This window comes from Helianthus annuus, chromosome 5, assembly GCF_002127325.2.
Source record: "Helianthus annuus cultivar XRQ/B chromosome 5, HanXRQr2.0-SUNRISE, whole genome shotgun sequence".
NCBI lineage: Eukaryota > Viridiplantae > Streptophyta > Magnoliopsida > Asterales > Asteraceae > Helianthus > Helianthus annuus.
In genome coordinates, this window is record NC_035437.2 from 101,329,386 (window position 1) to 101,352,403 (window position 23,018).

Consider the following 23,018-nt stretch of genomic DNA (forward strand, 5'->3'; position numbering starts at 1 on the left):
GTCGAGGGAAATCGACATAGTCAAGGGAAATCAAAAAGAGTATAAGCCTACTCATTTCGAGTGCTCCCTATGTCCTCACATGCTTTAATGTCCTTGTACAACACTTATTTGGTATGTTCATACACGCTTTTCATACCTGTTTTTAAAGGAGTCTCTCAAAGTTTTACAAGTACTCAAACAAAACGCAAGAACTCGCTCAACTTTTGTTGATGTTTTCCAAAATTACATGTATTTAGGTGACAGGTTGGATCTTGGGCGCGGGTGTTGTCTCTAGAAGTAGACTTCAAGTTTAGATGTCATCCACTTTTGTTGGTTTGTAACCTAGTCGAAGGTTGTGTTTTAAAACTTAAATAACCGGTGTTTGTAATACTCAAATTTTATGAATGGATGAGCATCGTTTTGACCATGTAGTTGTTTATTATGATTGAACGCAATGATATTAAAACAGTCATACATCATACGCTTCCGCAAAAGTCAGGGTGTAACAGTTTGGTATCAGATCTTTGATTGTAATGAACTAGGATTCCTTCTCGAGTCTAGACTACAATCACTAGAATTCTCTCACAAAAAAAAAAACCGTTTTACAAAAAGGTTTTCATTGCATTCACGTATGCGTCAAGATCCATGAGTCAAACATTTTCAAAGAAGAGACAAGGCAAGGACATTAGTAGGGAGGAGAATACCCCAAAATAAGGTGCCAACTAAGGCATAGTCTACATGAGTTAGACTTGCCAAAGACAAAATGACCCCCCCAAAAGGATAAACGAGAGTTATATGAGATATGATGCATCGAATTGCCTGTTTATGCTAAGTAACATATTTGTTTATTGATATATACATACGAATAAGTGTACGGAATAATTATTGACGTGAATAAGATACCTTCGACTTCGAATCCTATTATTGTTCTTACTCGCACGATGAAGCTATCGGACTCGCGTTCATTGCAAAGCTCATGGCTGGAGTGATTACCAAACAAGATTCTGAGCTTGCTTCCGTAGGAGATGGCTGCTCTTCCCTCTCGATCGTGAAGGTGCCTGACTACGGTAGTGACGGCAAGGCAGAGGCGACAACCTTGGACAACTTCTTAATCAGCGGGACAAGGTCCCTGCGGCATTTGTGAAGCAAGATTTACGACACACTTGACCAGACAAGGAAGATGAAGTCTTCGTCTTGAAGGTGCCCCTCCAACTACCAGGAATTCTCCTTATTCCTATTTCGTTTAATCATCGTGCCTATTCGCGCGTAACGATAACGAGTGTTAGCGCGTGGACCACCGCAATGGTCCTTTCCATGACAGAGGTATAAGGACAGCGGTGTCCCCTCCTTGGTTGATCATCTGCTTGGACGACGGAAAATTGGGGTAACTATGCAAGATAATTTATTATTACGGGGGCCCACATAATAACAACTTGTAGTGCATGGAAATCCTGGTGGACTCTGCGGGTCAGGTTAACGATCACCCTTCCTCCAAAAATAATCTATAGGTGTTCACACCTTCATCTGGTAGAACAATACATAGACCATTGCTTTAGCACTTTATAAAGTAGGAAACCTGTCTTTGCCTACTTCGTGTCTGACACTTCTACACGTGTACGAGACGTTTGAGAACCGATATTTAAGCAAGTGGAGATGGATAACATTCAGAAAGATTCAGTGACGTTACACTCCCTATCACCCCTTCATGGACAACCCCCATCTCAAGGGAAGTATACCCGTCTTGTAAAGCTATGAAGAAGGAAAACAACTACCACTTCATGAAACTTGTATGACCAAGGCGATGTTGCCTCGAGTTCATTTTATTTTTCCCATTACAAACAATAAGCCAAGTTGCCAAGCCTATGTGAAGGCTCAGTAATTGTTTCCTCGCTCATACATTTGTGATTATATATGCATGTAATATTGGGAGATTACATGTTTGCTTGTGGTAATATGTACCTCGTAGACAATTATGGAATGTTGTCTAACCTACTCCTTACCATTTTGACAGACGGAAATGCCGCCCAGACGTGACACGGACACCATTACGTTAACTAAGGCCGAACTCAATGAGCGCATTTCCCAAGCCACAGCGCAGCATGAAGCCCTCCGCTCTGAACGCAGTGGTGGCACTTCTGGAAGTAACCCTCCAACTGGCTGCACCTATAAACAGCTCCTGGACTGCAATCCATTGAATTTTGATGGCACAGGAGGTGCCGTTGCATTTGTCCATTGGGCAGAAAAGACTGACTCCGTTCTAAGAATGAATAACTGTTCGCCCCAGCAGAGAGTTACCTTTGTCTCAGGGTTGTTTTTAGATGGCGCACTCTCCTGGTGGAACCTTCAGGTTCAGACCCTCGGTGACGAAGCTGCTTATGCACTGAGCTGGGACGAGCTCAAGGAAATGATGGAGAGGAAATACTGTTCTAGGGCTGAAATCCAGAAGCTTGAGGTGGAGTTCTGGAATTTGAAAATGGACAGGCCGAAGATTTCTAAGTACGTCTAGCGATTTCACGACTTGTCTAGGGTCGTTCCCTACTTAGTCAAGCCGAAATTCAAGAGGATTGAGAGATTCATTTGGGGACTTGCACCTCAAATTAGGAGCATGGTTACTACCTGAAAGCCCTCGACCATCACAGAGGCTATCGATTTGAGTGTCACTCTTACTGAAGAAGCCCTACGCATGGGAAAATTTTCGAAATCTGAGGATAACAAAAAAGAGACTCATGTGGAGTCATCGGGCAACAAGAAAAGGAAGTCTTCGAACCTAAAGATAGGCACCCAAGTCAGCTATGGAAGCTCTAAAGCAAACAAAAGAAGGGAAGTGAACCCGCCCCATGGCAGGAAAGCTTATGGAGCCGCTAAAGAGGCCGGTGGTAAGGTTTATTTGGGAAATAAGCCAAGATGCGAGGAATGCAATTTTTACCATGAAGGTCGATGTCTGAGGCCTAAGTGTGGAAAGTGTAGAAAGGAAGGGCACAACAAGGATGCCTGTTGGGCGAAGGATCCAGACGGTAGAGATAATGGGAAATCTCCAGGCTGCTACAGGTGTGGTGAAATAGGGCACTTTAGGAAAGATTGCCCTAGGAAGAACCAAGTAAGAAAGGGTCTTCACGATCGGAGCTCGTGAAGCACGCAAGGATCCAGATGCGGTTACGGGTACGTTCCCTATTAACCAACTTTATGCATCTATTTTTGATTAATACTGGCACCAACTTTAACCTTGTATGCTTAGAACTTAAGAAACTGCTTGGCCTAGTTTCAAGTAGAATAGACGTCCCGTATTCTTTAGAAATGGGCATATAGAAGGCTAGTTTAAGCAGACGAAGCAATTAAGGATTATATTTTGGGGATTCAGAAGGCCGGAACCTTCTATTACCATTGACTTGGGAAGTCATGATATGATAGTCAGCATGGATTGGAAATCCAAGTATAGAGCTGAAGTCGTTCGATATAAGGAAAATCAGTCGCATCCCTCTTGCGAATGATGAAACATTTATAGTACACAACCTTCCTGCAATAGGTGCAAGGGTGCTAGACCCCATAAGGCAGCGGATCTGCGACATCTCTCATTGGTCGAAGAGACACAGAAGCGCCTCCGAGTAGACTGCATAGCCTTCCTAGCTCATGTTGCTGATAAGGAGACCTAGGAGCTGGAGCTAGAAGACAACCCCGAGGTGGAGGAATTCCCAGAAGACCTCCCTGAAGACTTGCCAGGAATACCTCCACAGCAACAAGAGGAGTTTAGGATGAACCTAGTGCTAGGAGCGGCACCAATGCCGAATGACGCCTTACCAACTAGCTTCGTCCGAGAAGCATGAGCCTCCGATATAACTTCAAGAGCTGCTAGACAGAGGGAATTAAGGACATGACACCCTTAGTTAAGGACATAAAGAGAAAGTTGACAGTTTCCACTTTGCATAAATTCCAGAGAATTGGATATCAAGGATTGGTATCCTTTGCCAAGGATTGATGACATGAACAGACCAACCGTCAGGTTATAATTACCACTCAAAGATTGATTTGAGGACAGGATGTCCTCAACTGTGAATACAAGAAGGAAATATCCCTAAAACGACCTTTAGGACTTGCTTCGAGCGTTACGAGTTCCTTGTCGTACCATTTGGCTTAACACATGCATCGACCATATTCATGGACCTCATGAATCAAAATTTGTAAGCCATACTTGGTTAGATCATGACTATATTTATTGACTACATTCTTATATGACCAACGACCAAGGAAGGTCATGAGCAACATCTGCAATTTACCTTGCGACTCTAAGAGAAAGAACAGTTATGTGCTAGGATGTCGAAGGGCGGATTTCGAATTCGCGAGGTAAGAACTTTTGGATACATGGTGGATAAGAATGAGATTCATACCAACCCTCCAATCAAGAGCTAAGGAGTTAGAGTTGCAATTATGTAACGCTTCTCGGCAAAGTCTCGATTGCGCGTCAATGCAACGAGACCACGACATTGCATACGCGACACGTTGATTAAGGGATCATGAGAAGAAACCTTGATCTAGATACAGTAATTACGCGCCGCAAACTTGATGTCATTACCTGTAAGAAAGCGCTGCACGACCTTTACTAATCGCAAGGGTTGCAGCACACCGTTGATCGTAAGAACTTAAATATTAACGAAGATGGACTGAGCTACTCAACGATGCAGACTGTATGGACATGTTACATGCTTGTGTGATAAACTTTGATGAAAAGTTGGAACACTCACTTGCCCTTGGTGGAGTTTTCCTACAACAGTAATTATCACAGCGTTGTTTAAACCGCTTCGTGTGAAGCTTTAGATGGAACATAATAAGTCGATCCCCGTTGTGTTGAACGGACACCAGAGATAAACAATCTACTGGCCCGAGTTGGTTCAGGAAAAATTAGATGCAAGATCGTTCAGGTATGTGATCACATCAAGACAGCTGGCGGAATACAGAAAGATTGCACCGACGAGCGGCAGAAATCGTAGGAATTTAAGATAAGAAGTATGGCTATAAAGGGAGCCTCGCCTTGAGAAGGCGTGGTGCGATTTGGAAAATGTGGAAGGTCGGACCCCCGGTATATTAGACCTTTCGAGATCCTCGTAGGGATCGGGATCATTGCTCACAAGCTGAAACTTCCAGAAAAGTGTCACACCCCGACCACGTAAAACAACAAAACGTGGCGGAATTGTCGGGGAGTGTTGTAACAGAATCATTGTTTCATAACACATGGAAAAATTGAAATTTTGTTTTATTGATTAAAAGAGTTACAATGTCTTAACAAACAAAGAAGTATAACAAAAATTAACTAGTCTTGCATCTTTTATTGTCACTAAGGCCTTGTCCAATCCTATGTGAGCATGCGTCAATATTATCATCAAATATCATCAACTATCGTACCTGAAACACATGTGAAAATACATCAGCATAAAAATGCCGGCGAGTACATAGGTTTTGTGAAAATAGGATTCATGACTTAGGTTTAAGAAAATGTTTAATGAAAACTTGTCATGAATCCAGTTTAAGTGTTTGCTTTTATAAAACGTTTGAAAGGCGATAATAAAGTAGATGATATGTAAAAGAGTAATGTAAGGTTAAGTGCATAACCAAGTAAAAATAAGTTGTTTATAAAACAATGTCTTGTGAAAAATATGTTATTTGTGTAAAAATATATAAATCCAAGTTGAATGATTTAAATAACGCTACGACATGTAATATAATACAAGCACTTATATATAGGAAGTACCAGCGGCGTATCCACCATGCTTGTATCACATTACACACGCTTCGCTACTTAAATCACTTACCCAAACAAACCACCAATGTAAATTGCCCATGTCTAAACCATTTGTCAAATGTCATTGTGAAAACCATGTCAAAATGTCTATGTCAAATGTCAATCATGTAATGTGTAAACAAAATGTCATGTATGGCAAGTGAAATATGTATCCACTAAACCATGTGTAAAAATGCACAAAACAATGTATTGAGGTAAAACGTGGTTTAAATCAATGTTATGTTTTGTGGAAATGCATGCTATACTGATTACAAAGATTTATGCGGTATTGTTAAAATGCATACATCCAAGCCTTGCGACTGTGGTGATAGACCCCTAAACGAATTTAAAGGTCTATCTGTCTAAATGTTTTAATCGAATTCGGTCATTCCTTCCATCCAAACATACCCAGGATGTCAGGAACGGGAGTTGTCAATTCCTATGGTACCATTACCTACTAACGAGCGGCGTAGCTAATGTTAATGAATGTATATTGTCCCACTTAAATTAACCAAATGTCATACCCAAAATGTAAGCATGTGATGAAATGAAGATGTACTAAGTATGATGAACATACATAGCATGAAAATGTCATGTAAAACGATGTACTAAGTATGCACACAATGGGCATACATAGCAAAAACATAATGAAATCATGTACTAATAGTGTACTAATGAACATAGCAAGTATATGATGTAAAAACATGGAAAACATGAAAGTAACAAGTAGGCACATGTGTTTCACCCCAAAACGTTTGAAAAACAGTAAAAGAGGGGACTATGTACTCACTTGAGGGTGCTTAGAAGTCTTGAACAATAACCAAGCAAAGCTAGAGGGATCACGGAATCAAACGGCACCCTATATAGATAACTACATAAATAACCGGACCTAAATCGGGGGATTGGATAGTATGAGGTTTCATAAACCAAATGAGTATTGGAACTCATATGATATGGTTAATCAAAGCCCACATACTAAATGAAACCTAACCTAAGTGCTTACGACCCATTACGACCCGTTTAGGTAGCTTACGCTACTTTAATGCGTCGTTCGCGTAAAACGCGTTTGGAATGCCTAACTAGTCCTATGACAAGCAAGATATGCCTTAACATGCTTAATATTGTTTCTAAATCAGCTTAGATGTCAAAAATTATGTTACATAGGTGTAAAATGAATTTTTGCTCAAAAAGGGTATTTTGGTAATTTTCTTAAGGCATAAGAACTACTTATCATACAACTATTTAAACGACGTGACCATAAGGTATAACCTCGGAAGGTTATTCCCTATACAACTATGGTCACCTAATGTGTTTGGTCGGATCCTAATGATCGGCCAAATGGGTCGGGTTCGAAAGTATAAGCGATTGTTTAGATCGCTTAACTTTACGACCCTAGACAAGCACTAATCTAAAAGTGACGAGCTAAACATGCTAGAACATGTTTAGTAAAGTTAGAAAACAGGTTTGGTATTAAAACAAACGGTTTTAATACCCTAGAGTAGTTTGGTTACAAAACACGCGAGGAAACGCATTTTGGCCGAAACTACGACTCGTCACTAAGCCTAGATAACGTGGAAATCAGTAGGTATAGTCACTAGGGACCATAACCATCGTGATTACGCTCACGTTATGAAGTTCAAACGAACTTCGCGTTGACCATAAACTAATCAATGCAAAAAGTCAAACGCAGTTTGACTTTAACGCTAAAACGAACGATAAACGCGAAAGAATACTTACAGAAGGTCCCCGCAAGATTCGAACCCGATTCACTCTCAGGTAGGAAGCATATACTTCCACTTAGAGAGTGTAGAATCAGATTCAAATGTGAGGAAGAATGAAATGGATGAGGGGTATTTATAGATTTCATGGAACAGTTAAGATCGTTCGTCGTAAAACGTGATTTAATCTCAACCGTACACATGTGCCCATGGTTTTATAAAACCATGGGAGCCCCTAATATGAGCCCATAGAATTTTAATAACCATTAAATATCAGCCCATGGTATTGCAAAACCATGGGCTTAAAACCATCAAATCTCAAAAGTGGACCAAGTTCAATGTATCTGCCAGAAATTTCAAAAATGGTCCCTACACTTGTAACACTTGATTGTTTTGCACTTTTAAGCCCCTTTCAAGGCTCTAAAATAAAGTTAAAGTATAGGGAACATAAAATATGCTCAAAAACATCTTGGATGTCGGTTTGTTTGGTCGTACGGTTGCGTTGTTCGGTTAATTACGACGGAAATCGTAATGAACGCAAAAATGATCCAAATTACGCGACGAATGGAATTTTATTATGCCAATCACTAAAATAAAATATTTTAATGATTACATAAATCTTTGGATGTCCGGATATATTCAGGACGAAAGATATGCGCGAAAATGCGAACTTATGCACTTTTGACGCTTTTAGTCTCTATTGATCAAATAAGTTTATTTTAGCATACCGAACCTCTCAAAGCCTATTTCTAAGCTATGTAAAGGATATTTAGGGTATGTGTAACCTATGATCAAGTTCCGAAATGTCTGTTACAGTACAAATTGACATACTTTCGCAGTTTGTCGAATTTAGTCCCTGTAAGCGAATAAACTTGATTTCGGCATACCAAACCATCCAAAACTTATTTCTAAGTTATGTGGAGGTTATTTGAGGTATGTTAAGCCTATGTCACTATTCCGGAGTCTTTGTTGCATTAAACTGGTTATATTTACGCATTAGTGCGCATATAACCTTCAAGAAAGCGATTTAAGGCCCGAAATCGAACAAGAATTGATATGTGCAAAAGATACACATGTTTATACAAATCCCAAGTATGAAATACAATATTTCATTGGTTTGGTATTTGTTTGATGGCTGAAGTGACACAGGTGTCACAGTCTCCCCTACTTCAGGAAATTTCGTCCCGAAATTTATTTAGAGGAAACTTGTGAGAGCTTGAAACATGAAGTTGAAAAGATCGAACAGCACTGGTTAGAGTCCTGAACTTCTAGTAACTTTAAATAACATCATGCTTGCAATGTGAGAGGGTTACTTATATACAAGTATATAAAGTGTTATTGGTGCGTCCACCGTACCTCTATTATATTGTTCACATTTGTTATGGTTGCCACTATTGGTTCTTACACATAATAAGTCTTACCGCGGTTTCCGTGCACTGAACTTCATAATTATGTATGCATCCATAATTACGTAATTCCTTGCATAGTCACGTAGTGCATCTTATAATGTGTAGGGGACGAAAACGATGAACGAGCCTGTGATGATTGTGATTAGACCATAATGGGGTCCTTTTTAATTGAGTCAATAAATGATCTCCAGACCGCCAAGGAGTCTTTTCAACTTATATCATCACATGTCATTCTCAACCAGATTTTGAATCAATCTTTTGACCTAGACCACTAAAAGGGGTCTCTTTGAATGATGGAATGGCACTATAAAATCCATGGGTCTTAACTATCACGTAGAAGCCTAATTAAGGATTTGAGATAGTACCTTTGAATATCCTACTACGAATCCCTCATATAAAAATACGAAAGGTTCTATGAGGATTTGGATAACGAATTATCCAGAGTATACAAAATCACAAAATGCATAAAAGGAAACACAAAATGCATAAACACATAGTCACATAACCACAAAATTGTTTATCTTGATTTTAAATTTGTCATGATTTAATTTGTTCTATTAACTGTGCACATGCATTTAAAGCACACCAGGTATCCAATCAGTGGATTTTGATTGGTGCTTTAAACATTATCAAGAATCTAACTATGAAGATAGAAAGATCTTAAATAGGAAATTCGATTTCGATTGCAAGGAACCGAAATGTTCGAATTAAGGTACACAAGGAATCCAATTAAGGATTCTGATTTGAATGACAATTATCCACAAGAATCTAATTGTAAAGATAAAAAGATCCCATATGGATTTTGGGAATTGAAGATGTTTTGAAACCTTGCACTGGATGTGCTTAAGTCAAAACATGAAGTAAAAATTCTTATGAAGTTGAAATGCTAGATATGCCAAGGCGACATATGAAGAGGAATTTGAAGGTTAAGTCAATGTATGAGGAAAATACTTTGAAAACTATGCATGGGGTTCTAATATGTGTTCAATGTTTTTGGAAACCATATATATAATACTTTTGAAATCATAAAGTAGGTGTATTAGGTAGGTATATTTTAAAGAAAAATGTTTTAAAATCATGCAAGATGAATTTTGAAAATATAAGGTTTTTGAAATCATGCACTTGATATAAGTAATTATATTGTATTAATATTGTTTTCAAACTATATGAAACATTTTTGAAATCATGAAGGTTGTTTTTGAAAATATAGACAATATTTTTGAAATCATGGGGGTTGTTTTTGAAAACTTATGTTATGCATGTTGAAGAATCAGAACGTAATGGGTATGAGATTTAAAAATACCCTTAACCAAGGATTTAAGGACACAGATGTGCAAAAAGCACGATTACTCATAATTTCGCTTTATTTCTTGTACTTTGTCTCCTATAATGAAACGGGTACTTAAAATTTTTAAGGAAATCATGAGCGATCACTTGAAAGGGAGAATCACATGAGTAGTTTGTAAAGAACATAGTTCCCTGATGTAGGTATTATAGGGAAATGCCATACTCACATGTAATTACATTTGTATATCAGAATTGCGAACAACGACTTTTATTTATGAACAAAACAGACTGTTTCACAATACAAGAAAACAAAAGAAACAAAGGCATAAGACAACAACATCTTCTGCTCGGCCAAATGTTTATCCAAGGGTTGGATTTGCATTGACAATCTTTGGGCATTTGTTCCTGAAATGGCGCGTTTCGCCACAGTTGTAGCAAGTACCAGACGGAAGACGAGCTTGAGTAGGATTGACTTGGAGTTGGGTAGCAGCAAGATTTGCAACAACTTTGTTTTGGATAGTAAAGCGGCATATGTTAATCAAATGTCCCAACCGTCCACAGTAGGTACATTTGGAGCAGGGTACGAGGTTTGAATGGTGATGGTTGCATCGTTTGCACCATGGGGCAGTTCCTATGTACGGCTTCCTAGCTGGTGGCGCTGCCACTTGGCTAGGTCCCGCTTGATTAGGTGTAACTGTTGCGGGTTTCCTTGAAGCCTTACGCTTCCTTGATTTTGGTGCAGGCTTGACTTCTACTTCCTTTGGTGACTCTTGAGTGGCTCCATTTTTGAGACGAGACATGGCAATGCCTAAATCCACAGACTTCAAAATCACTTCGCCTATTTGTTGGGCAAATTTGGCTGCTTGCTCGGACATTTGCCCGTTGTTGAGAGGAAGAGACATTCTAGAAGAAAATGGAAGACATAGGAAGCAACGAAATGAAATGTTATCGGATAAACAAAACAGAAAGGCAATGCATACGAATTGCGATCGTTTGTTTGTTACCTAAGGCAAACAAATGAGACGGTGACAAATCAAAGCAAACGGGTCATAATAATGCATCGCTGAAGACATACTCGCCTATAAGTGAACACTCACCCCAAGAGTTCCTAGGTAAGAGTGACTGGTCCGATACCGCGGATTTGTATGAACACTCTAGCCTTAGACAGAAAACTCAGAGTACAGGCATTCACTCTTCCAGTTTGCACGTGTTCACATTATTTAGACCCAAACTTTGACGAGTTTGAAAACTCAAAAGGCACTAAGCCAAATATGAGTCAAACTGGAAGGGTTCAAAACCTTATAATAAATCATCCTAGAACAGATGATTAGTTTCCAAAGCGGTTTCGAATTTTGTGTTCTTGTTGTGGTTCTCGCCTAAGGATAGACGACGGTATTGTTTTATGACTAAACGCAAGTAAACTCGCGTTAGGGTCCTAGGAAGGTTATAGACTAGGTCAAAGCATTACTAATAACCTAATTCCCTATAACCATGAGCTCTGATACCAACTTTTCTGTCACACGCCGACCACGTAAAACAACAAAACGTGGCGGAATTGTCGGGGAGTGTTGTAACAGAATCATTGTTTCATAACACATGGAAAAATTGAAATTTTGTTTTATTGATTAAAAGAGTTACAATGTCTTAACAAACAAAGAAGTATAACAAAAATTAACTAGTCTTGCATCTTTTATTGTCACTAAGGCCTTGTCCAATCCTATGTGAGCATGCGTCAATATTATCATCAAATATCATCAACTATCGTACCTGAAACACATGTGAAAATACATCAGCATAAAAATGCCGGCGAGTACATAGGTTTTGTGAAAATAGGATTCATGACTTAGGTTTAAGAAAATGTTTAATGAAAACTTGTCATGAATCCAGTTTAAGTGTTTGCTTTTATAAAACGTTTGAAAGGCGATAATAAAGTAGATGATATGTAAAAGAGTAATGTAAGGTTAAGTGCATAACCAAGTAAAAATAAGTTGTTTATAAAACAATGTCTTGTGAAAAATATGTTATTTGTGTAAAAATATATAAATCCAAGTTGAATGATTTAAATAACGCTACGACGTGTAATATAATACAAGCACTTATATATAGGAAGTACCAGCGGCGTATCCACCATGCTTGTATCACATTACACACGCTTCGCTACTTAAATCACTTACCCAAATAAACCACCAATGTAAATTGCCCATGTCTAAACCATTTGTCAAATGTCATTGTGAAAACCATGTCAAAATGTCTATGTCAAATGTCAATCATGTAATGTGTAAACAAAATGTCATGTATGGCAAGTGAAATATGTATCCACTAAACCATGTGTAAAAATGCACAAAACAATGTATTGAGGTAAAACGTGGTTTAAATCAATGTTATGTTTTGTGGAAATGCATGCTATACTGAATACAAACATTTATGCGGTATTGTTAAAATGCATACATCCAAGCGTTGCGACTGTGGTGATAGACCCCTAAACGAATTTAAAGGTCTATCTGTCTAAATGTTTTAATCGAATTCGGTCATTCCTTCCATCCAAACATACCCAGGATGTCAGGAATGGGAGTTGTCAATTCCTATGGTACCATTACCTACTAACGAGCAGCGTAGCTAATGTTAATGAATGTATATTGTCCCACTTAAACAAACCAAATGTCATACCCAAATGTATGCATGTGATGAAATGAATATGTACTAAGTATGATGAACATACATAGCATGAAAATGTCATGTAAAACGATGTACTAAGTATGCACACAATGGGCATACATAGCAAAAACATAATGAAATCATGTACTAATAGTGTACTAATGAACATAGCAAGTATATGATGTAAAAACATGGAAAACATGAAAGTAACAAGTAGGCACATGTGTTTCACCCCAAAACGTTTGAAAAACAGTAAAAGAGGGGACTATGTACTCACTTGAGGGTGCTTAGAAGTCTTGAACAATAACCAAGCAAAGCTAGAGGGATCACGGAATCAAACGGCACCTTATATAGATAACTACATAAATAACCGGACCTAAATCGGGGGATTGGATAGTATGAGGTTTCGTAAACCAAATGAGCATTGGAACTCATATGATATGGTTAATCAAAGCCCACATACTAAAATGAAACCTAACCTAAGTGCTTACGACCCATTACGACCCGTTTAGGTAGCTTACGCTACTTTAACGCGTCGTTCGCGTAAAACGCGTTTGGAATGCCTAACTAGTCCTATGACAAGCAAGATATGCCTTAACATGCTTAATATTGTTGCTAAATCAGTTTAGATGTCAAAAATTATGTTACATAGGTTTAAAATGAATTTTTGCTCAAAAAGGGTATTTTGGTAATTTTCTTAAGGCATAAGAACTACTTATCATACAACTATTTAAACGACGTGACCATAAGGTATAACCTCGGAAGGTTATTCCCTATACAACTATGCTCACCTAATGTGTTTGGTCGGATCCTAATGATCGGTCAAATGGGTCGGGTTCGAAAGTATAAGCGATTGTTTAGATCGCTTACCTTTACGACCCTAGACAAGCACTAATCTAAAAGCGACGAGCTAAACATGCTAGAACATGTTTAGTAAAGTTAGAAAACATGTTTGGTATTAAAACAAACGGTTTTAATACCCTAGAGTAGTTTGGTTACAAAACACGCGAGGAAACGCATTTTGGCCGAAACTACGACTCGTCACTAAGCCTAGATAACGTGGAAATCAGTAGGTATAGTCACTAGGGACCATAACCATCGTGATTACGCTCACGTTATGAAGTTCAAACGAACTTCGCGTTGACCATAAACTGATCAATGCAAAAAGTCAAACGCAGTTTGACTTTAACGCTAAAACGAACGATAAACGCGAAAGAATACTTACAGAAGGTCCCCGCAAGATTCGAACCCGATTCACTCTCAGGTAGGAAGCATATACTTCCACTTAGAGAGTGTAGAATCAGATTCAAATGTGAGGAAGAATGAAATGGATGAGGGGTATTTATAGATTTCATGGAACAGTTAAGATCGTTCGTCGTAAAACGTGATTTAATCTCAACCGTACACATGTGCCCATGGTTTTATAAAACCATGGGAGCCCCTAATATGAGCCCATAGAATTGTAATAACCATTAAATATCAGCCCATGGTATTGCAAAACCATGGGCTTAAAACCATCAAATCTCAAAAGTGGACCAAGTTCAATGTATCTGCCAGAAATTTCAAAAATGGTCCCTACACTTGTAACACTTGATTGTTTTGCACTTTTAAGCCCCTTTCAAGGCTCTAAAATAAAGTTAAAGTATAGGGAACATAAAATATGCTCAAAAACATCTTGGATGTCGGTTTGTTTGGTCGTACGGTTGCGTTGTTCGGTTAATTACGACGAAAATCGTAATGAACGCAAAAATGATCCAAATTACGCGACGAATGGAATTTTATTATGCCAATCACTAAAATAAAATATTTTAATGATTACATAAATTTTTGGATGTCCGGATATATTCAGGACGAAAGATATGCGCGAAAATGCGAACTTATGCACTTTTGACGCTTTTAGTCTCTATTGATCAAATAAGTTTATTTTAGCATACCGAACCTCTCAAAGCCTATTTCTAAGCTATGTAAAGGATATTTAGGGTATGTGTAACCTATGATCAAGTTCCGAAATGTCTGTTACAGTACAAATTGACATACTTTCGCAGTTTGTCGAATTTAGTCCCTGTAAGCGAATAAACTTGATTTCGGCATACCAAACCATCCAAAACTTATTTCTAAGTTATGTGGAGGTTATTTGAGGTATGTTAAGCCTATGTCACTATTCCGGAGTATTTGTTGCATTAAACTGGTTATATTTACGCATTAGTGCGCATATAACCTTCCAGAAAGCGATTTAGGGCCCGAAATCGAACAAGAATTGATATGTGCAAAAGATACACATGTTTATACAAATCCCAAGTATGAAATACAATATTTCATTGGTTTGGTATTTGTTTGATGGCTGAAGTGACACAGGTGTCACAAAAAGATCAGTAGTGATCGCGACACATTCCACTTGTCTATTCTTTCGAGGAGTCTTACTCAAGGAACAGTCGTAATTCCCACAAACAAGGTTCACGTCAACGACAAACTCAAATTTACTATAGAACCTGTTAAAGTTGCGGACAGAGAGTGTCACACCCCCAAAATCCACATGCGGAGTATCACCGCTTGGAGGCGTGACTGACCAGGATCAAGCCACCAATCATATTGAACATAGCAAGTAATAAATAAAATTCAACCACACAATATGAAAGGTGTCCAAAACAAAACATAGTTTAGTGTTTAGCGGAAGCATAAATGTAAAAAAACCCAGCATAAGTATCAAGTTTGAAATGTTATAATGTTTTTATCATGGCACCCACTGTCCATGTCCCACAACGATCGCGCCTCCCTGTGCAAGCTCCATGAGTACCTATAGACCTGCAAGGCATGTAACAATAAGTCAACAACAAAGTTGAGCAAGTTCACAGTTGGTTGTTTAGTTTTACCAGTTTGTTTTGAAATCATAAGTCATTTCGTAAACCACGAGTTAACCAGTTCTTTTGTTTCCCAAACTGTGACCATAATCAGTGGGGGGGCTTCCCCTGTGAACCATGAGACCATACAATATCGACTACTAACGAAACATAAGTGGTGCCCTACATCAGTGTCTATCATCATTGACAGTTTGCCATAGTCCATTAGTACACACCCGTTCGAACGACACGGTGTGAGGTTTATTAAACCTAATAGCGCTATTAACTAATGACCCGCTCGCCATCGGCCTCGGTGATTAAGTCGATAAAGAGGAGGGACTTCATGATAGAGTTTTGTCTAGTAAGTTAAGGTTGCTCTCCTACCCAAGGAGGACGAGCGTACGAAGTTCTACCCAAGGAGAATACGTAGGAGTTATGGTGGCATCCTACCCATGGAGGATGGCCGTACATATCCTACCCAAGGAGGATATGGAGAGTTCCGTTTAGTTCATTAACCCATTCCCAACCCCTGGGAATCCCATGCCTTGTAGAGAGTGTGAACTCACCTCGGTTTGCTCGGTATGTGATGTGCACAAAATGCAACATATAAATTACATCAATAATGGCTTAAAACTAACCCTTTTTTAGTACTAATGTTGGAAAAAGTGTGCTTTTGTCTTCCTTTTGTATTTTCAGGATTAAATGAGCTCAAAATAACAAAAGAAGCAAAAAGACAGCAAAATCTAACATAATTACAAGAAAAGGAACAAAAGTGATATGCCGACCCTCCCGACAGCATCTTCCCAAGCAAAACAAAGAAGTCAGAAGACTGAACACGCCCCGTGCTCAGCGAGCACGAGGCCTTGCCCAAGAAGCAGCAGAAAAGACAAACCTATAGAAGCTTCTACTGCCCACCACGGGGCCGTGCCCTGCGGACACGGGGGCGTGGTCATAGTGCTGCAGGCGCATTTATTGTAATTGCAAATTACAATTAATGAAGAGAGAGAGTGTCAGACAGGCACGGGGCCGTGCCCAGCGGGCATAGGGCCGTGCCCAGGCTTTTGTTCAGCCTATAAATAGGAGTGCTTGGAGCCATTTCAACTCATCCCTTGGCACACCACCTCTCTCACACTTCACCCACCACCCACCACCACCATAACACCATCATCCACCACCATCATCCATTATCCGTCATAAAATGTGTGAGTCATCTCGGGATCCAAGATTGATCATAAGAGTTCTTGACAATCAAAGGCCATGTTTGCCTAAGTCTCTTACATCACTTGGTAAAGACAAGTGTTTAGTGTAATACTTTTTATTTTTAATCTTTTGCACTTTTTTATTGGTTTTGTATTAATGACTTTAATTACTAGTTTCTTATGTTGAAGGTGATTCTTCCTTATCGTTTGTCCGTGGTGTCTTGGCATTATTTTACTGTCTATATAAAATAAAAGATTTTCACAATTCATATCTCCACGGTCTTTATGGAGGTATGTTGGCTACCTGGTCGGGGGTTAAGGGAACGGTTTGGTAAGAGTCTTGCCATTGTTCAGTGTATAGATCCTGCAAAGGACCTGGGTCAAATTTAGTAGGACCTCCTTCAACACCCAAAGGTATTGGATGGCGGGGGTCCAAACTCTTTGACCCCCTCATAAGTTAAACTACAATTAAAACTTTAATCGGGCTACTTAGGACTGTATCCCTGCTGACTCAGACTACTTAGCCGAGGGTAACGTCGCCTTCAAAAGAGGGGCCTACCACATTATGCATTAATAACTTAATTAATTATCTTTCAAAAATCCGACCCTTTAGGATTGTATCCTTGCTGACTCAAACTACTGGGTTGAGGGTAACGTCACCTTCAAAAGAGGGGCCTACTACAATAACTAAGATAATCTCTTAAATAAGTGCAAAAGTACGAAAATAATCAAAGGTTACACTAACACAAGAGTCGGATCCAAGTGATTCATCTTATCTATCTGTTTTTACTTTTATTTTTATTTTCAACATTTAGTTAGTTTAATTTTCTTAGTTTAAAATCTTTTTCTGACATTTTGATTTGATTAGACGTTGAGGATAAACCGGTACTAAAAGCTCTTGTGTCCTTGGACGACCTCGGTATCTTACCAACACTATACTACGTCCACGATGGGTGCACTTGCCCATATGTGTGTTTAGTGTTAGTAAATATCGTGTTTTATAAATTTAAAACTTGGCTAAAAAGTGTAAAAAGGGCTTAAAATATATACCTAAAACATATACACACTAACACGCATCAAGTTTCTGGCGGCGTTGCCGGGGAAACAAGGATTTTAAGAAAGCTTGAAATCGACGGCCTAATCTATTTTTCAAAACCTTTTTAAAACGCACGCACATTTTTCTGCATTTTAGTTTAGTTTGCATTTACAGTAGCCTAAAAACGGGCCGTGTTCACTGAACGCGGGGCCGTGCTGCATATTTTTAGTTAGATACCTATATATAGAGTCTGAACACGGGGCCGTGCTCAATGAACATGCCCCCGTGCTCAACGAGATCAGTAACTTTAATTAAAACGCCCAGATACAGGCCCTGAACACGGGGCCGTGTCCAACTTCTGTTTCCGTCTTTATTTTCTGTTTTCTGGTCCCGAGACTCAGTTGTGGTCTGTTGGGTGATCCCCATGGATCAATACTCAGGAGGCTACAACTACACCTATGAGGAGGATGATTATATGAGAGACTATTGCACTAATTGTGGAAACCCGCACTCTGTACAATATTGTAACTTATTTCAACCATCCGCTTCATACAACTATTATGAGGAGCCCAGGTACGAGCCATCGACTTGATACACATCCCATGAAGACCAAAGGTATGAACCTTCTCCGTCATACTCATATTTTGACGAACCAAGGTATGAGCCTTCATACTCATACCTTGAGGAATCAAGATATGAGCCACCACCTTCATACACTTATTATGAGGAACCATGGCGTGAACAACCCACCTCATATGAGTACTATGAAGAACAAAATTTCGACCCTTATCCATCATATACTTACAATGAGGAACAATGGTGTGAACCATCTACTTCATATGAGTACTATGAGGAGCCAAGGATCGAACAACCGGATTCAAGCTTTGAGGATCCCGATCCTTACTCTATCACTGACATAGCCGATAGGATAATAGAAAAACTTAAAACTATCGAACGTTGCATAAAAGAATCTCGCGCAAGGGAAGAGGAGTCCCGCGCAAGAGAAAGATTAAATAAAGAAACGATAGTTGAAGAGTTAAAAATGGAAGAACAAATAAGTGAAAAACCGACACATGAGCTAAACAACGAAAAAGGTGAGGCCGATAACATTAAAATTCAAGAAGAGTCTAATTTTGAAGAAATTAATCTCTTGTCACCTTCTTTCGAAAATCATTGTTTAGTACCAACTCATGCTAAGTTTTTAAAAGAGCTAAACACTAACAGTAAAATTGAAGAAATGGTAAGTGTTAAGTTAACTAATGATCAAACCTCGCTAATAAAAGAAGATCCTTTTGAAATTAACATTACACCGGTTCCATGTTTTTTTCAAAATTCATTTATTAGTAATGTCACCATTGATAAAGATCTTTGTGTTAACATAATGCCCAATTACATTTTCGAAAAATTAAGTATTAGTGATTTTGCTTCACTTCAAATACCCATTTTTCTATCCAATCGGAAAGTAATAAAATCAATCGGTGTAGTTGAGGACGTCTTGGTTCAAACAAATCAACTGGTTATTCCAACCGACTTTGTCATCCTCGATGACGCTCCTCTAGTGTTGGGAAGACCTTTTGTAAAAACTCATGAAGCTTTGAAAAGCCGGAAGTTTAATAATCTACCTCTTCAATTAGGGGCATTCAAAAGGAGCATAGATATTGAGCGATCAATGAAATATCCTTTTGGCAATAATGACCCCCTAATTGAAGATGAAGATGAGCCACCCGATACAAGTGAAAAAGTTGACCACTTTGTTGAAGAAGAGGTCGTCATAGAACAAACCATTAAAGTTTTTGATTTAGATGAGTCACAAAATAAGGAGTCTCCTAAAGACCCACCCATTGAGCTCAAAGAACTCCCAAAAGGTTTGGAATATGCTTTTCTAGACAAAGATGGTAAATCACGTGTAATTATTTCGTCTAAATTAAATGGTGTAGAAAAAGAAAAATTAATTAGACTTTCTAAAAAACATAAAAATGTGATCGCTTGGAAGCTTGTAGATATTAAAGGAATAAGTCCTTCCATGTGCACGCACAAAATTTTAATGAACGATGACTACAAAACGGTAATGCAACCACAACGTAGAGTAAATCCCAATGTGCAAGAATGGTTAAAAATGAGGTCATCAAACTCCTTGATGCCGGACTTATTTATCCTATCTCAGATAGTCCATGCGTAAGTCTCGTCCAAGTAGTTCCAAAGAAAGGAGGTATGACGGTAATAACTAATGAAAAGAATGAATTAATACCAACGAGAACCGTCACAGGATGGAGAGTATGTATAGATTATAGATGATTAAATGAAGCAACAAGGAAAGACCACTTTCCTTTGCCCTTCATTGATCAATTGTTAGAACGACTATCCGGTCATAAATTTTACTGTTTATTGGATGGCTTTTCAGGTTACTTTCAAATTCCAATAGCACCTGAAGACCAAGAAAACACGACTTTCACATGTCCCTACGGAACTTTCTCTTATCGACGCATGCCATTTGGTCTATGTAATGCACCTGCAACATTCCAACGTTGCATGGTGGCCATTTCCATGATATGATAGAAAAGACAATGAAAGTCTTCATGGACGACTTTTCTATCTTTAGAGATTCATACGACCAATGCCTCGATAACCTCGAACGAATGCTATCCCGATGTGAGGAAACTAACCTCACCCTTAACTGGGAAAAATGCCATTTCATGGTAACAGAGGGAATAGTACTCGGTCACAAAATCACGAGCGAGGGAATGGAAGTTGATCGAGAAAAAATTGACACAATTTCTCGATTACCTCCACCATCCTCCATTAGAGCAATCAGAAGTTTCTTAGGGCATGCCGGATTTTATAGAAGGTTTATCAAAGACTTTTCAAAAATTTCAAGACCTCTAACAAAATTACTTGAAAAAGATGCGCCTTTCATCTTTGTCAAGGAATGCAATCAAGCATTTCTAACCCTCAAGGAAATGCTAGTCAATGCACCTATCATGATAGCGCCCGATTGGAAATTACCTTTCGAAATCATGTGTGTTGCAAGTGACTTTGCTGTTGGAGCATTTCCACCCAATTTATTATGCTAGTAAAACACTTAATGATGCACAAGAAAATTACACAACCACTGAAAAAGAATTACTAGCTATGGTATTTGCTTTTGATAAATTTCGTTCTTACCTCGTTCTTTCTAAAACTGTAGTCTATACAGATCATGCAGCTATCCGATACCTCTTCAAGAAACAAGACGCCAAACCCCGTTTGATCAGGTGGATTCTACTCCTACAAGAATTTGATATTGAAATCAAAGACAAAAGAGGAGCAGAAAACACTGCGGCAGATCATCTTTCACGCCTAGAAGACCCAGCTTTGGAGGCAAACAGGGACGAACAAATCAACGAAAAATTCCCAACAGAGTCCCTGGAAATGGTGGAAATTAGACAAGAACCATGGTATGCCGACTACGCTAACTACTTAGCTAGCGGCATAGTCACCAAAGGATGGCCACATCACCAAAGAAAGAAGTTCTTTGCTGATGTAAAGCATTACTTTTGGGAAGACCCTTATCTTTTCAAAATGTGTGCAGACCAACTCATCCGAAGGTGCGTACATGGCAGCGAAGCACGAAGAATTCTCCGCCATTGTCATGAAGGTCCATATGGGGGACATCATGGTGCCGCTAGTACCGCACGAAAGGTATTTGATTCAGGATTTTATTGGCCGGCCATTTACAAAGATGCGCAAAATCTTGTAAAGACATGTGATGCTTGCCAAAGATCTGGTAATATTTCTTCCAAAAACGAAATGCCTCAAAATGGCATTCTCGTTTGTGAAATTTTTGATGTGTGGGGTCTCGATTTCATGGGACCCTTCCCACCGTCAAAAGGAAACAAATATATACTTGTGGAAGTCGATTACTTGTCTAAATGGGCCGAGGCCAAGGCACTTCCAACAAACGATGGAAGAGTAGTGGTAAGATTTCTGAAAAAATTATTCTCTCGTTTTGGAACACCTAAAGCATTAATAAGTGATAGAGGTACCCATTTTTACAATCACCAACTCAAAAAAATCTTAACAAGATATGGGGTCTATCACCGGGTCTCAACAGCATATCACCCTCAAACAAACGGACAAGCCGAAGTGACTAACAGAGGTTTAAAACGAATACTTGAAAAAACCGTAGGTTTAAATAAAAAGGAATGGGCTGATAAATTAGATGATGCTTTATGGGCCTTTCGAACTGCTTATAAAACCACTATAGGCACAACCCCATATAAGCTCGTCTATGGAAAAAGTTGTCATTTGCCAGTAGAAATAGCTCACAAAGCCTACTAGGCAATAAAAAATGTGAACCTAGATTTAGAAATTGCAGGTAAAAATCGATTTTGTCAAATGAATGAATTAGACGAACTAAGGAATTATGCATAATCTAACTCAGAAATTTATAAGGAAAGAATGAAAAATTTACACGACAAATACATTAAGCCTAATGAATTTCGAGTAGGAGACCAAGTTCTATTGTTTAATTCGCGACTTCGATTATTTCCGGGTAAACTAAAATCTAGGTGGTCAGGACCTTTTTCCATCACCTATATTTTTCCTCACGGTGCAGTAGAAATTAAATCTCGAAATGGAATTCCATGACTAACGGCTAAAGCTCTATCGCGGATCCATTGAGGATGAGGAAGAAGAGATCTCGCTTCAAACGGTCAACGAATAAAAAGCATCCACATCATACCTGGCATGTTACGAACAAGTGAGTACACATCGAAACCGGTAAGTCTTCTAACCATGTTTTTGGGAAAAAACGGGCACTCACACGAGCACAAAAAAAATTTCAAAAACTTTGCTCTGCACGGGGCCATGTCCGCTGGACACGGGGCCGTGTCTGCGCAACTGTCGGGATAAAACCCTCTTTTCATATCAGTTACACTATTCCACACGCCCCGTTTCCCCGAAAAACGCTCTGGTCCGGGCGATTTTCCGCAGATTTTCGACATATCTTCTCGTTCTAACAACATCAAGGTATGATTCTATCATCATTAGTAGTTAGATTAGTTACTTGCATTTAGTTAAAACATCAAAAATTTGAGGAAAAATCTAGGGTTCTTGAAGTTCATCCGGATCGAACCTCAAATTTTTGAAA

General features: G+C 38.9%; 1 protein-coding gene across 1 annotated transcript; it reads left to right on the forward strand.

Annotated features, from left to right (window-relative positions):
* Positions 1-2,662: 2,662 nt before the first annotated feature.
* Positions 2,663-3,109, forward strand: LOC110943483 (cold shock domain-containing protein 3-like). Its single transcript, XM_022185231.1, has one exon. It carries the CDS (start codon positions 2,663-2,665, stop codon positions 3,107-3,109), a length of 447 nt encoding a protein of 148 aa, XP_022040923.1.
* Positions 3,110-23,018: the final 19,909 nt, after the last annotated feature.